General features: G+C 52.8%; 1 protein-coding gene across 3 annotated transcripts in view; it reads right to left on the bottom strand.

Moving 5' to 3' along the window:
• Positions 1 to 16887, bottom strand: part of SLC22A23 (solute carrier family 22 member 23) — a 165747-nt gene that overhangs the window by 12847 nt on the left and 136013 nt on the right. For all 3 annotated transcript variants that reach the window (XM_081827761.1, XM_081827762.1, XM_081827763.1), the window contains exons 5-7: positions 9913 to 10040; positions 2301 to 2403; positions 138 to 370 (exon numbers count right to left, since the gene is read on the bottom strand). In XM_081827761.1, the coding sequence (XP_081683887.1) occupies positions 138 to 370; positions 2301 to 2403; positions 9913 to 10040 (464 nt within the window). The remainder of the gene's footprint in view (positions 1 to 137; positions 371 to 2300; positions 2404 to 9912; positions 10041 to 16887) is intronic.

Raw genomic sequence — 16887 nt, 5'->3', positions numbered from 1 at the left:
GAAAACTTTCCTCAAGTCTCACCCAGCTCTGTCCAATACCCTTTGGTCATAGGCCAGCTCCCCCACCCCAGGCTCTGCCCACCCACCCCCCTCCGCCCCCCGGCCCCAGGCCCATCCCCGCCCCCAACCCCACTCACAGTTGAGGAGCCCGAGCTGCAGGAGCGAGGCCAGGGCCGTGAGGATCATGAAGAGTAGCAGCCCGCCCCTGCGCCCCAAGAACCTGACCACCACGCACATAGCCAGGCAGGATGCCAGGGCAATGCTGGCCACAGTGTAATAGTCGGCATAGAAGTTCTCCAGCAGTGGCACCTTCACCTCGTGGCCCATCATGCTCCGTGCAAAGCAGTGGTGGATCCCGTAGCCCGTCAGCCTGTGGGGAGACACACAGCCGAGGGGGGCAGTGGGCAGGCGGACAAAGGCAGGAGGTATCATGATCAGGAAACAGAGAGGCAGCTCAGCATGTCACAGAAAACATGCTGTCACCACGAGCGAGTGTATGACCGGGTGCAAGGCAAAGGGACTTCAGAGACGTGACAGGAGCATGCCCCTCATGGGGGGGGGGGGTTGCGGTTCGCTCTCCTCCGCCATCCCTTTAGCAGAAGAGTGGGGGTGTAAAAGCAGTGAGACCCTCGGTTCGAACACCATCCAACAAATCCATCATGCAGGACAAAGCACTCCCCACGCATCAGCTCACTTCGTCCCATGTCGGCCCCCCCAGGAGCTCCTGTCAGACCCATTTCACAGAAGGGCAAAAAGGCCCAAGGAGGTTAAGCAGCTTGCACCAGTCTACCGAGCTGACAAGTAACAACTTCAAAGACTTCCTGCCTATCTGGGCCTCTGCCTCTTCCTGCCGCATTCAGGGTTCTGGAAACTTGGGGATCCATCCAGAGAACTACCTACTTAACCCATTCCTGCTGCTATTGACAAGACACGCCCTGGGAAAGCCGTAGGAAGTCAGGCCAAATGAAGACATCTAGTCTTGGAGACTGTTTCCATTCTTAATTTATCACTGTTTCCTTCCCTCTGCCCTGGGTCAAGCCTCTTTCCCGCCCCCAGAGGATCGTATAAACCTGCTGGGAAACATGTGTCCGGGCCGCTGGAGGCAGATGTCCAGTCTGGGAAGCGGGAATCCGAATGCACCCAGGCCCCTGACCCCCACTCCCCGGGAGGCTGCAGGTGCACGCACACCACCTGGGCAGCGCCCTGAATGCTCATTCGTGACGTCAGCGCTCGGCAGCCGGCCCGGAGCTAAAAACCTCCTTCTCTCCCAACCCCTCTTCCGTGCTTTGGGGAAATCGAAGTGCTTTTATCACACCATGAGGATGCGTCAAGGTCAACTGCAACAGACCCCTGCCCCCGCAGGAGAAAGCTGCTGTTCGCCAAATGAGCTCATTTCCACTTGGGAAATCCTCCGCAGAGGGCCTGCCCATGCTGTCCTTTTATCATCGAGCAACTGGTGGAGACTGGGTTCACCTCTGCGGATCCCAGATGACTTCTCAGCCTACTGAAGTCTCCGGGAAATCTACCTTTTTGTTCTGGGAGGAAGGCAGTCTTCTGACCACAACAGGTAACAAGGTCAGAAGCATTAAACAAGCAGCCTTAAAATGGAAACTTGGCATCTCCTCTATGTCACAATTTGTGGTTTTTTCCCCGAAATAAAAGTTGGAGAAGTCATTCCATTTTTAATGGTCCCGTTAGCCTAGCTAGCCAGCGTCTGAGACTGGACAACAGCACGGTGGCCGTGTCCGGAGCCGGCTCTGGGCCGGGAGGCTGAGGCCTCAGGGCTCCGGCCCTGACCCACCGTGTGCCTAGGGCCTCCGTCTCCCTGAGTGTAGGACAGGGTGTGAGCAGGAACCCCAATATCGAGAACTCATTAAGTAGAGCTGCTTCGATAGAAACAGCTGTGGGGAATGGTAGGACCAGAGCCCTGACCCTGGGCCTCGCTCTTTCCGGGACAGCAGTCCTGAGGCCATTCACAGATGAGTGTAAAACTACCCCCACCCCACAGCCTCTAACATCAAATAAGGGTTAACAACCCCCCCACCTTAGATGACCTCTGACCCTGAGTGAAGGCCACCTCGTGTGGTCAGGGAAGGGCAGGGTTATTGAGCTGTGAGTCAAGACGAGAAAGACCTTCTCGGTAACACTGATGCCGGGGCTTAGCCCAGGGCCTCTCGGCAAAGAGCAAAGCCCTGGGCTGGCGGTGGGAGGAGGAGGGCCCCACTGTCCTCTCCTCTAGCCCCTCTCCTTCCCAGCCTCTCCCTGACCTCTACCCTCTCCGTGTCCCTCTCGCGACTCACGAGTTCACACACAGGACCACGATGTTTTTCCACAGGTTCCGGGTTCCCACCACTTTCACGATGCAGACCTTCTTGGGCCTCCGGGAAAGCTCCTTCTCCAGCTCTGCAGGGAAAGAGAGCCTGTGACCTCTCGGCAAGACCCCGGACAGGCAGCCTCACAGATGTTCCCGACTTTGGGCATCATGACGAGGGGAAACATTTTTTTTTTTTTCCCCGTTAAGCTAGGGGATAGGGTCTGGCTCTGAGGTTAGAAAAGGCGTCCACAGAGACACTAGCTTTGCAGTTCAAATTTCCCCGTGGGGCCTGAAGGGAGCCACGGCACCCCGTCAGAGTCCCCTGCCGCTGCAAAGCCTTTCTTGCCAGAGAGGCAGGACCCGCACAAATAAGCCATCAGGGTAGACGCGCCCCGCTTTGCCCGAGCACAAAACTAAATGATATTCTAGGTCACAGAGGCACTGATCAGGTTCAGACCATATCAAAACAAGTGGTTCCTGTCCGTCTAGAGTCTGACCCGTCTGCCTCGCCACGCTCCTGTGCTCCTTAGCTGCGTGGGCAGCCTCTCCAAGTCCGGCCTGCACACGTGAGTGCACACATGTGCACAGAAGGGCAGACCCAAGCGTATGCACGCGCGCGTGTGTGTACGTCTTCGCCAACAGTCAGAGGTCTTTGCGACCCGAGCAAGACAAGGCAGTGTTTTGCTCAGTGATGTGACCACCCCCCAGGGCATGAGACGGAGTTTCTGGGCGGCTCGGACCAGCTCTGAAAGCCGTTCTGAACAGACTCCGACAGGCAACTCCAACGCCCCACTCACAAAGTGGAGCAGTTTGCCGAAGGCCAGGTACCGACCCGGCAGCCTCACAAGAAAGCTCAACACAAGGAAATGCCCCAGCCTCCTGGAGCTCCCTGAGCGCCTGGGAGCGGGAATGTCCCACATTCAGCCTCCGAGGCCCCTCCCCGCTCTCCCAGCCAAGCGGGTCCTCAGGACTCATTCTCTACTCGGGAGCTTGGAAGGCAAAGGGAGACCTAACCCGTTGCTGGGTGGCTGGTGCTCCTCAGGACCGTCAAGGCCACGAGAAATAAGGCAGAGGCCGGAGGAGGCTGGGGAGGGGTGACCACTAAGTGCGATCCTGGATGGGACCCTGGGACAGGAAGTCATCAACGGAGAGACTGGTGACAGCCAGGGGAAGGCTGGGGTCGGTTAGGCATACCGTACCAGCGGCAGCTTCTCGACTGAGACAAGGGTCCTGTGGTAATATGTTAACAGTGGGGGAGATGGACGGAGTGCAGAGTATTCAGAAATTCTGTACTAGTTCTGCAACTTTTCTGTAAACCTGGAAGTATTCCAAAGTAAGTTTACTAAAAAACCCAAACCAAACAAACAAAAACAAGCAGTATGGGTGGGAAGGCTTCTGAGCTTGGAAGAAAGAGAAGTACCTCAGGAGAGACCCCAGAGCAGCGTCTGCAGAGGGGACCGAGCTACGGAAGTGCTCTCTGGTATCTCTTAGGGCCATTCCTACCCCTGGATGTTCCCAGTTCGACTCTCCTCTTCTACCTCCTTCCTGCCAGCCCATGGCAGAAGGGCCACAAACTTTACTAGTTACACTTTGGAGGAAAATATGTTGCTTAACCAGGAGGGTTTTTTTGGATCAGTGTCACCAGCTGGGGCAAGAAGGGAGAAGGAAAAGTCTTTCGATGTCTGAGGGATGCCATGCCACCTGAGTTTCCAGAACTTTCTTCCTTCCCCTATTTAGGTGCAAAACTGAGGTCTATGCACAAACCAGAACAGCTAGCACTTCAGCTTTCTATCCATGGATCCCCCCAACTCCCGACATCTTCTGAACCTTTATTTTCCCCTCTGCAAACATAGGCTAATTTAATTTACAAACATCCTTTCCCCTTGGTTAAAACACTAAAAAACTTTTAAAGATCATGGAAATAGTATGGTTAACAGATAATGTTGGATCCAATGGTCTGAGTATCTTCACTGTTACAAAACTCACCAGGGGGCACCTGGGTGGCTCAGGTGGTTGAGCGACTGCCTTCAGCTTGGGTCGTGATCCCGGGGCGCTGGGATCGAGCCCTGCGTCGGGCTCCCTGCTCAGTGGGGAGTCTGCTTCTCCCTCTGCCTCTGCAAACTGCACCTCCCCCCCGCCCCCGGCTCATGCTCTCTCTGGCTCTCTCAAATAAATAAATAAAATTAAAAAAAAAAAAATCAACCTCATCAGGAATCAATTATAGTAGCCACACTTGCTCATCATGGAAATTGTCCAAGAAGAAAACGGCTGTTAGAATGTTTATATAAATTTTTTTTTTTCTGTAATGTGGCCCAAACCTAACGGCTAATACATGAAACAGATGTTTAAAGAAGCTGCAGCAACTGCAATTATGACCTGAGTGTTTTTTTTTTTTTTTTTTTATGACAGTAAACTGTAGAGCCCGAGGTCTACAGAACTGACTGTAATCTACAGAGGTAACTTCATTATTCTAAACAGAATTAAATTAACCTGTCCGGGGCTATTGATATGTTGTCTCGGTTACACACATCACCAGCCTATTAACAACAACGTCAAACTGCCTCAGCACAAAGTCTGTGTCTCTGGGACAAAAAGCCCCAGCTCTGAGCTGGAAGGACCAGCAGATGACTTGCCATCTCTCTAGGCATCAGACGGAAAGCTGGGACGGGCTCGAGTCCTTGCGCGCGGCTGCACAGGAGTACAAGGGGAGTGCCAGTCGAGCAGACCCTAAGCACCAAGGAAGTGACTGTTAAAAGCATTTCCTCTCCCTGTCCCTCCTCCCAAGCTCTCTGACCCTCTGGATTCACAGATTAAATTATATTCAGAGGATTAGAAAAATGTCAAAACAAAACCAAGCGGGGCTGACAGAGTTTTGACCAGCCGGCTGCCCCTACTCCGTCCTGCAGCCCCCGGTCCCCTCTCCTCCGCGTTTCCACGGATCCCCGTCAGGTCACAGCCTCACCCGCGATGCAGCAAGGGGTCTGACAGACCTGGCAGAATCCCGGTCTTCTTTCTTTTTGTTGGGCTTCCTCTGTGCCTCAGTTTCTCAGCTGGTAAGTGGGACAATGCCCCTCTCTTGGAGCACTGTTACAAGGACCAAAGGGAGCAGATGAAGCCCCGCATGGCCCTGGAGTCATACAGACCCTCTGGTCTCTGTTCCTGCTGAGGGGTTGTGCTGGGGCCCAGGTGGAGGGAGGGGACTTGGGGGTTCAGGCTGTGGGGAAGCCAGGGTCCCCTATCCCAACCCCCTCTTCCCACTCAACCCACCCACCCCCCACTGGGACATTCTCAAGCTTTTCACACCGAATAGGAAAAAGAAAATGTTATTTTTAGATACATTTTATGAATAACTTTTGTTATGAATATGGCTGGTAACCATTGTGTATGTTATTAAAGATACAAAATGTTGGGGGGGAAAAAAAAAAGGCGCCCCTCCTGGCCAGTGCTCTGGCTGACCAAGACGGTCCCGGCCTCCCCGCCCCCAGCTGCAGAAGGGACGGGTGTCCTTGCAGACACCCAGGAGTCATGACCTCTACATACTGAGCGATCCAGGTGAGAGGCCAAACCCTCAAACCCTGCTTCTCCAGGACAGCACAGAGCAAGGAGCGGACAGCGCTAGATCACTCAAGGCTCAGAGATGCAGGGTAAACACAGGGACGGTAATTTGCATTTGTTTGGATGGTGGGGTGAGATTAACTGGCTTCACTTTTATACTTGTGTACACTGCTAACGCGTTCCTGGTGAACCTGGGAAACATCAGTTATAGCAATGGGAAAGAAGACAGAAGTGGGGGAGAGAAGAAGGGAGGAGGAGCAGGAGGAGCAAGAGGAGGAGGGGGGGGAGGAGGAGCAGGAGGAGGAGGAGCAAGAGGAGAAGGAGCAGGAGGAGTAGGGGGAGGACAGGAGGAGGAGGAAGAGGAGCAGGAGGAGGAGGAGCAGGAGGAGCAGGAGGAGTAGGGGGAAGAGCAGGAGGAGGAAGAGGAGGAGGAGGAGCCTCAGCGGCCCCGGAGCCATTATCGAAAGTGCACACTAAGAGCTCCGGGCCGTGGCCAGGAGGCCTGGAGGCCCGGAGGCCAGGCTCAGAAATGGAGAAAGCACCTGCTGTCTCCTCCGCAGAGCCCCTCCCCCGTCAGGTAGGGATTTGGACGAGATGGCGCTCTGCCATTAGAACAAGTGCTTCAGGTGCAAGCAGATGAGACCGCCTAGAGGGATCTTATCATAGTCACCTCAGATAGCTCACTCTTTGAAATCTGCCCCAAATTTGGGCAAGTGACCCGGCAGCGCTGACCTCGGTAACTGCCTCTCCAGGCACGTGGCTGCAGCTGGCCCGGAGCCCGGAGGAGGGGGAGTCGGCTGCCAGAGGGGTTAGCAGCCGGGTGCCCGGCCTCCGAGTCACCACTCGCTAGTGCTGGGACTCTGGGCAAGTGACCTAACCCTGGGGACACGGAGGTGGCCGGATACACTGACCTGCTCCTCACCTGGTTCTGACCAGGCTGACAAGACGGAGAGGGCGGGAGAAGGCAGAATGCAGGCTGGATTGCTGAGAAGGGCCACGCGAAGCCCCTGCTGGGCCTGATGGGGGGACTCACCCTCCCTTCCCGGCAACGCGGGGCCAGGCGGGCTTCTCCGGGGATGCTGCCCACACAGGGCCTGATGCATGAGGACAGAGGACAGCCACTCCCTGCATGGGCCTTGTTCCTTCCACCTGGAGGGACATCGGCAGTGGGCAGCAGTGCTCCCCAACACTCAGCCTGTCTGGGCCCCGCTTCCCCATACGTCAAACAGGGATGATGTGATGATTGACCTCATTAAGGCTCTGGCGAGAAGCAGATGCGGGGTGTTACCCAGGAAGACCTGGGGTGGGGACAGCCCTGCGGAGGGGGACGTTCGATGCGTTCCGAGAGCCTAATGCAGGCTGCAGAGTCTTCGAGGGGCAGGTAGAGGTGAGACAGGGTCTCAGAGCACCTTCACCTCAGAAGGTCTGGGGGATCTAGCTAGAAGGCCCGGGAGGCTGCTGAGGGATTTCTGAGCAGGTGGTGTGTGTGTGTGTGGGGGGGCAGCGAGATGGAGACAAGGCAGGTAGACAAGCTAAGGGACAGGGATTGGTAGGTGGGCGAGGTGAGGTGATGGGAAGAAGATCCCAAGCAGAAAAAAGCAGCCTCCGAAAGTTGGAAGTGGCCAATTCCGATGACCTGCCTTCCCCCAGCACTGGCATCGACGTGTTTGACAGCGGGGAGTGAGCAGAGGTCCAAGGCAGATGTGAACCGTGTGTCCCCAGCAGCGAGTACTGTGACAACCCTCCCGAGTGGGGCTGAGGTCACATGTGTCAGCCACCTGCCCCCGCAGCCTCCTGCGGGGACAGCAGCAAAACTCATAAGCAAAGAAAGGAAAAAAAAGATTTAATACCACTTCCCAAAAATAGGAGAAAAATGAATCAGTATAATTAGGATTGAGAAAACAAGCTTTTCCCAGACAATATTTTAACCGGAAAGAAATGGAATGTGGTGATTTCATTAGGGAAATGCCAGAAACAGATTATCCTGTAGGACTTAAGAGCATTAAGCTGCTAATGAATGGGGCCTGGAGAAGTTTGGGAAGATGGCCTGGACATCGCAAAATGAGCAAACATGGCCCCCAAAGGGGAAAGGAATTCAATACTCATTCTTCTCTACAGTGACCCTGGTGTCTCTGTGAGCTCCCCCTACGCCCTTCTGCTTCTGCTGGACTTCCTGGGTTCAGGTCCCGGCTCAACTACTTACTAGCTGTGTGATCTTCGGCAAGACACCTCCCCTCTCTGTGCCTCAGCTTCCTCATCTGCAATTCAGGATAATTGTGGTACCTCTCCCATAGGACTGTTGTGAAAAAGTTGATGTACGTAAAGCACTTAGTATTAAATACTAAGTTAGTATTTGCAAATCATTTGGAAAAGTGACTGACATCTAAGCACCATGTGAATGTCATCCTATTCTCATGGTCACTGGTGTAGGAAACACAGGTGCCCCTTTGCAAAGCATCAGCACTCGGTACTCGTTGTGTAAAGCAGACCTGGCTCATGGCCTTTTTTCCAGTAAAGCTGGGCTCCAGGCTTCCCGAGCCCGTCTCCCTGTGTGGGAGGGCCAGGCAGAGCAAGCCAGCCCCACAGGTGGAGGCAGCCGAGCCTTGCTGTCCCCATCTCCCAGGTCATGGGTCCAGGCCATGCTGGTCAAGCAGTAGCATCTGGGGAACGTCTATGGACTGTGAACCCTAGATCTGAAGCAGGAGTCTAATGAAAAGCCTGTCTAGGAACCATGGAATAGACAATTCCTGGAGCCCTTCCTGGCCAGTGTGATTCAGATTTCCCGCATGTTCCTTCCCCGTTGTGAATGGAGACGTGATGCGTACACTCTTGTACCTCGCTTAGGTCTCTGCTCACCTGTGACCTTGAAGCCAGGCTCCCCCCAAGCATCTGACTGGGATCCTTCACCCCCCCCATCTCTCCACTCTGTGAATTTTTCTGACAGCACGCCTCCCTCCTGATGGATTGTACATTTCATTGTTCACTGTATGCTTTCCCTTGCTTGCCTGTAAGCTGCACGAAAAAGGCAAGGCTTTGCCTGCTTCCTTCTCTGTTCTAGAACAGTGCCCGGTACACTGCGGGCATTTAGTAAATAGCTGTTGGACAGAATTTCAGATCGTGGTGGGGGCTGGGGGGTGTACATATTCTCTTTTGGGCGGGGCCCGAAGAGTATTTTCCTGGGACATTTATAACAACAGTATCATCGGGTTGTTGCCGTGGGTCAGAGCCTGGGGTTGGTTTTATTGGGACTTTCAAAGGGTCTGTGCACCATGTACATCAGAATCTCTGCTACTGCTTATTAACAATGCAATTTCTCAGAACTTATTCCAAATCTACCTGATCAGAATTTCTGCGTACAAGGGAGGGAACCGGGGATGTGGATTTTAACAACTTCCTGGTGATACCGACGGATCCCCAGCCTGAAAGGCCTGATCTAGCTTGTGGCGATGCTCCTGATACACACACATTCTATGGATCCGACCCCTGAAATGAGTAATACACTATCTGTTAACTAACCTGAATGTAAATGAAACTCTAAAAAAAAAATTAAACGGCTCTGAACTACTCTACAAAAAGACTTCACTTTCCTATTTCTTCAGATGCCCAACAGATAGGTCAAGACAGAGACAGACAGTGGCATCTCTGAAGTTCATACGTGGGAAGAGAGAGGCAGTGCGGACCAGTGCCACCCCAAGCCAGGGCTCTGCGGGTGTATAAACCGGGCTGGTAGGCACGGCTGTGTACCAGGCTCGGGCTGGACCCCTCCCAAACATTCCCAGATGACTGGGTGCATATTAGGCTCATGCCTCACTTCTGGGTCTGGACAGGACAGCGTGTTAGACTTGGCCAGGAAAGAATCCAACACCTAGAAGGTGGAGAGAATTTCAATTCCCGTACATTCCTGGTCCAGCTGCAGACCAACCATTATGGAAACTTAAACCAGGAAGGCAGCTGCTTGGTAAGACCGTGGTGACTTCGTCCAGGACAGGTGGTGCCTCTCCCGATCGGGGTGGGGCTGCGGGGCTGAAGTGAGCACTACTCACCGGGCATCACACCTTTGATGTCACTCTCGGGGTTCATGCAGTTCTTCTGCGTGAAGTGCAGGATCAGCTTCTTTGCAGCCTCAAACTGCTGGGTAGCCATCAGCCACCGCAGGGACTCGGGGAATATCCTTCAAAGACACAAAGGGAATGGGTGAATGTCTTCGGTTCTGCAGGGCATCAAGAAACACAGCCCCGGGACGCCTGGGTGGCTCAGTCGGGTAAGCATCTGCCTTCGGCTCAGGACATGATCCCAGGGTCCTGGGATCAAGCCCCGCATCGGGCTCCCTGCTCGGCGGGAAGCCTGCTTCTCCCTCTGTCTGACGCTCCCCCAGCTTGTGCTCTCTGACAAATAAATAAATAAAATCATTTAAAAAACCCCACAAAAACAAACAAAAAACCCCACAGCCTCTGTCCTGGGCCTGCAAGCTTCACAGGTGGGTGGCATTCACTTCCCACCCATGTGAAGTAATGGCCAGTGAATGCTCAGGATGCTCATGAGCCGAACCAGAGAAGCTAAACTGAGGGCTGGGGAAGGGGTCTAAATTTTTTTTGAGAAAATATAAAAATGATGACTTTCAAAACGCGGCATATAGGAACAACAATCCTATCATTTGTGTCAAGAAATCAGTGTAAACTTTTCACTAACTATGGATTTCTACAGCAGGTTTAAGCAGTCTGTTGAAGGGCTGCTTTTGTTATATTTTGTCACAAAAACCAAATAGTAGTAGAATGATTTTAAGTTTAAAAAAAAATGCCCGATGTGAGCAACCAGCCAGTTATCTTCAGTTTTCGAACATGCGAAGGCTTTCACAGGACTTACCTATAGAATTACTTTCATCTTGCTGCTAACTGCATGCCACCTCCCTCTGAAGTGACACCACATAACACAGCAGGTTTCAAGTTTTATTAGCCAACAGATTCCTTGATTGTGTTTAGGATGAGCCCTTGTAAGAAGTCCCAATTTAAAAAAAAAAAATAGTGTTTTACCATCAGTGCATTTGGTAAGTTTACTTTTATGACAGTACTTACAAGTCAGTCAAAGAGAACAGGGTGCTTGCTTGGAGCAGGGGTTAGCTCACTTCTCCTGGACAATATCTGTAAATATTCTAGGTTTTGCGGACCTGCGAGGTCTCTGTGGTTAACTCCTCAACTCTGCCATGTGTCCGAACAGCCACGGACAACTCGTGCAAGAACAGGTGTGGTTGTGTTCCCTTCGAACTTTCCTATAGAAGAGGGGCCACCCCTAATAGGGAGGAAAGTAAAAGCTGGAAATCAGGCCCCCCCGCGCCCGCCCCAGTCATCACCGCATTTTATTTCGGTTATATAGTATCAAGGAGTCATGACTGGTGTGGCTAAGAAGTTAGCACTGCAACTACCCCCCAGCAGCCCTGCAAGCTCTGGAGAGCCTCTAATTAAAGTATCCAGAAGCTGGCTTGTAAATCTTCCATTTGTTCGTGCGGGATCCCATACGCAACAATGAAATCAAGCTTATTTTCCGTGTCGTACTTTCTCTAAGCTGTCTGATCAAGTTACTGAGCACTGAGAAGTGGGTTCAGCTGCTCCTCTGACTGTAGATTTTAGGTCCTGGTTTGGGTAGATAGAGCCCTGCAGGCACGGGCCACTCTGAGCAGCCGGGCCCCCGGTGGGTGACGGCAGGGGCCTTCTGTGTGGATCAGAGGCGCTTCTATAAACAATGCTGGGGAGGCTGGATAGAGGGCCTCAGGCCAGCCCAGAAGCATCCCCAATTTCCAGATGCCCCACAGGACAGCCCACACCGTGGCAGGCCACCTGCCATGGCCCTTGACTACTGGGCCCAGTGAGGCTCCGCATGGCTGTGGCCTGAATACCGGCCCCGGGATCCGCCTGGACTTCAGGGTGCCTCTCGGCAGGGGGCCCTATAGCCAACACCAGTTGCCGAGCTGCCGCCTTCTTCAGCCGGGCATGTTCACAGGTGGTCCAAATATGCTCAGCCACTTTGGGAGAATCTTTTTTTTTTTTTTTTTTAATTTTATTTATTCATTTGAGAGAGAGCACGAGAGGCGGGAGGGTCAGAGGGAGAAGCAGACTCCCCGCCGAGCAGGGAGCCCGATGTGGGACTCGATCCCGGAACTCCAGGATCACGACCTGAGCTGAAGGCAGTCGCCTAACCAACTGAGCCACCCAGGCGCCCTGGGAGAATCTTTTTTAAAAGGCATCTCAGAAAACCAGCTCATATATTCCTCTGACAGCACAAGATGTTTTGCAGGTGGTCTCTGAAGTGTAAATTATGGTCTAGAACACGAGAAAGTTTGGGGTCCTTTTAACAAAGTAATTTAAAGTAATTTACATCAAATGTTTATGGAGCAAACTCCACAGCAGGGAACAGAATTTGAAAATCAAGACCATAAAGGTGCTCGATGCAGGAAGAGCAAGGCCCAGAGCCCAGGAGTCAGCGGGGGAGAGGGGGAGCTCAGTTCCCCCCCTCCACCCCTGGGGGGCCGGGATCCCCAGGCACCTGGGGCTACAGGCACAGAGCAAGTAAACAAGCAAGGAACGTCATCCACCACCAGAACAGGGGGTTTCATGTCCCCCAGCAGCGGAGGTCCTCTTCCTCCATTTACCCTAAAGCTTTGCCGGCAGGGTGGGGCTAGGTGGGGAGAACCCTCATGAGATGCTCTGAACAGTCCTGATGCCTGAATGGGAGGTGAGTGACAGCTCCAGGAAACTACAAAGTGATGTCTAGTTGATGTCACTTTGTCTTCAAGGGAAAGCCCTGCACTATGCATAAAAAGCTAACGTTTTTGTTATTGAAATCCCATCAGTCTAGGCATTAAATCCCACCAGGACCCACAGAGCCCTGGCCCTTCAGGAGAAGAGGCTCCTCTTCCCAGGTTTCAGAGCCACAGACGGAGACCAGGGTCCCATGGGGAAGGCGTCATGTGTGATCTGGTGGCCCATGGCTCTTGGGTCTCAGGGATGCTGTCCTACTCCTGACGGCCCTGTCACCCTCTATCACTCATTTTTCTCACCCCCAAATCATGCCTAAAGACAACAGACTTTGGATAACTAAAAATCGGTAAGAAAAAATAAATGCCCTTATGAGAAATGACAACGAGCAAGTTTCTTCCTAGAGAATCTTTGAGAATGGCAAAGCTTGTAAAAGAGGGCTCAAGGACAGCACCATTTGCAAAGGCATGCCATGATCTTAGGATTTAAGAAGTGGGTGTGGGTCTCTTTTGGAGCTCAAACATTCTGCCACCAATTTCTTTTTTTCTAATATGTGTTGATGCATCCCACATGGATACATCCCTGACCTCAACCTAAGAGTCCTCCAATGTAGGAGGAGATCTCTATACATAAATAAGTAGATAGACAACTAAAGTAAGTAAACACACACACGATTTACCAGTGATTTGGATAGAAGTCTATACGGTATGGGACACAACTAGGGCCAAGAACCAGAGTGTGCAGTTGTACGAAAGGGGTGCCGGGGAAGACTTTGGAGGGTGGTGGTATGCTTGGGCTTCTCGGGAGATGGGTAGGTGCAGCATGTGGTGGGGTGTGTGTGGAGACAGGACCCTGAGAAGAGGCGCAGGGCCATGAAACAGCACGTGTCTGGGGGGCTGCAAGCTGGTAAAACGGGAATGCTGGGTGTGAGCTGAGAAGAGATGAGGAGAGGCAGAGAGGCAGGGCCCAGGTAGTGGAGGCTCCTGAGCACCACGGAGTCTAATGAGTGGTAGCCATCCAACCAGAAGGAACTGCAATGAAGACAGCGCTCTCCCAGAAGATTTGGACATGAGAACAAGGGCCGACTCCCATTAGCCACCCAGCCCTGCTTCCGGTGGCCAAGAGCATCGCAAACTGCCTTCCCTAGGACTGGATTTACAACCACCAGGCACTCTTCCGCACGTTTCCCACGTACTGAATACTTTCAAGCTTGTGAGGGGGTAGTGATATTACTCCCATTTCACAGATGAGAACACTCAGGCACAGAACGTTCAAGTACATCATGTAGATTCCAGAGCCGTTAAGTGGCAGCGCTTAACTGAACCCAGGCAGTCTGCCTCAGGAGCCCACATCCTTAACCTCGGTGGATGTGGCAAAGAAACCTCACACGCCCAGATGGCACTCAGGTGACAGAAGCTCGGGACGTACTGTTCTAGTGATGCTTCCTCGGGTGTTCCAGAATGCCACAAGCCCAGAGGATGCTTGCACGGAATGATGAAGTTTTATGAGGCCCACCACACACTTAAAGTTTACTACAAAGCCATAAAGAACTCGCTGGACTATCGGCCTAGGAGAAAGCCCAGAGATGGCTTTCTAGTTTGGAAAATGGGCCGTGTGGCCATATTATGGGAGCTTAATGAAATCTCTTCTGACAAGTACATAATGTAATAACACCACACAAATTAAAAAGCCAGCCAACAGCCCAGGACCTAGGAGGAATGTAGCAGAACCTTAGAGAAATCGATCATTTTCAACAAAAATAAAAGAGCACGGTGGGCAGCAGGAGGCTGCGTCTGCCTGGTGCACCCTCCTGTGCAGATGGTAAGAAAGTGCCCTTGAGGGTGACTTCTGCAACCACGCCAGGTACCTGGGCGTAAAAGCCACAGTGGCTTCTCTGGGAGGTAGTTCTGCAATGGCCTGCGCCTGTGGCTCTGGGAAAAGGAAGCGTCCACGGGGCCAATGGCTTGCCTCAGCCCACAGGAGCTGAGCAAGACATTTCGAAAGCTGGAAGGATTTAATTCTTTCAAGCTCGCTATGTGGTAGTATTATTATTATCCCTCTTGCTCAGATGGGGAAACCGAGGCAAAGAAAGTACAAGTATCTGGCCCAGATGACACAGCTCTCAAGTGGCAGAGCCGGATGTGAACCCATGACTAGAGAGATGTTCAGGCTGGGATTGCTCCAAGTCAGGTGGTTCCATGAGCCCCAGGGCTTCTGCCGGAAGGATGTGGGCAAGCCCCACTCTAGCTGCTCTGGTCCTAAGCCCCACACAGCAAGCGAGTGTGGAGGAGGGAGGGCGGACGAGGGGCAGTGCCGGGCAGACGCCTCGTCTCTCCCCTGCTGAGGATCACAGGGCTGACGGGCCTCTTGGCCCGAGGCAGACGACGGATTGTTCTGAGGCCTTCTCCAAACTATGTTCGGGATGGTTAGAAGGTCCATGATCCCGTAGTCACAATTCCAGAATCCCAAAGATTCTGAAATCCAAAAACCTCGCTGCTTAACTCGCTTGGCAATGAGACGGGCGCTGGCCTGACCTCGCCGGAGGCAGAACCAGACCGAACGGATGCGAGCATTTTGAGTCTTCAGGCACTGCTCCTCCTGAGCGCACATACATTTCACTGCAGAAGCATCGAGTATCCGACGCTGAGTAGCTGAAGACGGGACGGGGCTCGGACACTTCAGAATCTGGGACGGGCGATGGTGGAGCTGCACGCGGACCATGCAGGTGGCGTCTGCCGAGCACCTGCCTGGAGTGGGCCGGGCGGGCGGCGCTCTGTCCGCTCAGCCGACGGCCTCGGTCAGAGGCGAGCCACCCTCCGCACTGCGCTACGGCTGGGGACGCTGGATCAAAGCCTTCGGCTACGGAATTAATTTTTCATTAAGCAAATCACAGATCAATCCATTCTCTACTTAAAAATGAAAATAGGGGCGCCTGGGTGGCTCAGCCTGTTAGGCGTCTGACTCTTGGTTTCGGCTCAGGTTGTGATCTCGCGGTCGTGGGATGGAGCCCCGCGTCAGGCTCTGTGCTCAGTGCAGAGTCTGCTTCAGATTCTTTCTCTCTCCCCCTCTGCCCCTCCTTGCTCTTTCTCAAATAAATAAATAAAATCTTAAAAAATAATATAGTGCAGCCCTCCTGGACCCCTTGCCCCAATCCTGGTGCCCTACATGGCCCTCGTCCTCCCTGCTAGGGGTGAACACCTGCCTGGTGGGGGCGAATCCTTCCAATCACACTCTGGGCACTTGTACGCTTACATATCTCGGTGCTTCTTCTGCTATATCACACCGCCCCCACTTTCAGTGAAAAATGCCAGTTTCACCCTCAAAATTTCCCTTCCTTCCAGACTGGCACATGTTTGCCCACAGGTGGCCCAAAGACCATCACTCACAAATGTGCGCACAGTGGTTTCTATCTTGAGGTCCTGGATCAAACCCACACTAACTTCCTACTTGTGACCTGGGGCCACCTGACACAAGGCCGACCCAACCTCAGAACAACGTGAGCAACATCATTTTCCAGCATGAACTTGGAACATCATAAAACCATCAACCTATCGGTCACTTACCCCGTGGCCTCAACTATTCTACAAAAAGCCAAGGACCAGCAATCACGTGAAAAGGGCCTCTGACTCAATCACATGGAGCTTTCAGAGGCCATCCCCCGGAAGGCAGACTGAGGTTCCCACTCAGACACCCGTGCTCTAGGTTTGAAAGCCCCAGGGCAGACAGGAATGGGGAGAGGCCGTTCAGAGCCGAGGGGCACAATCTCGATCGGGTGGTACAGTTCACACACCACGAAGGCTCACACTACTGGAATGTGCCTGATGCCATATGCAAACCCTCTAAACACCCACCAAGAAAAGGCAAAGTTATAAAAATGAACTTCAGAGTCAGAGTGAGGTCTCTGACTCAACCCAGCCCCTCCAGGCAAAGCGCATGGACTGAGCCCCTACCATGCCTCCTGGGGTTGGGGGAGGGTACAGTGGCAGGGTCAGACCTGGACCTTGGTCTTTAGACCTCTAGACCAGTATTATTTTCTTCACGTCACGCTATGTTTATAGCATTGCTTAAAAAGCAGGAAAGTCTATTTTAGAAAGATGCCCACCAAATAGCTACGCTGAAGTGCTGACTCTTGATGAGTTATATGGAAAATTTATTTACATGGAATCATTTTCCCAGTGGTATCACGTAAACGATGTTACTATGTCAAGGCTGATAAATTTTCCATGTTCTCCTAATTGCTACCACTAAATGGTTGTTCAAATTGTGTGT

Source organism: Leptonychotes weddellii, chromosome 8, assembly GCF_054177405.1.
Source record: "Leptonychotes weddellii isolate Sample4059 chromosome 8, ASM5417740v2, whole genome shotgun sequence".
Taxonomy (NCBI): domain Eukaryota; kingdom Metazoa; phylum Chordata; class Mammalia; order Carnivora; family Phocidae; genus Leptonychotes; species Leptonychotes weddellii.
This window is presented reverse-complemented; position numbering and strand designations above follow the sequence as displayed.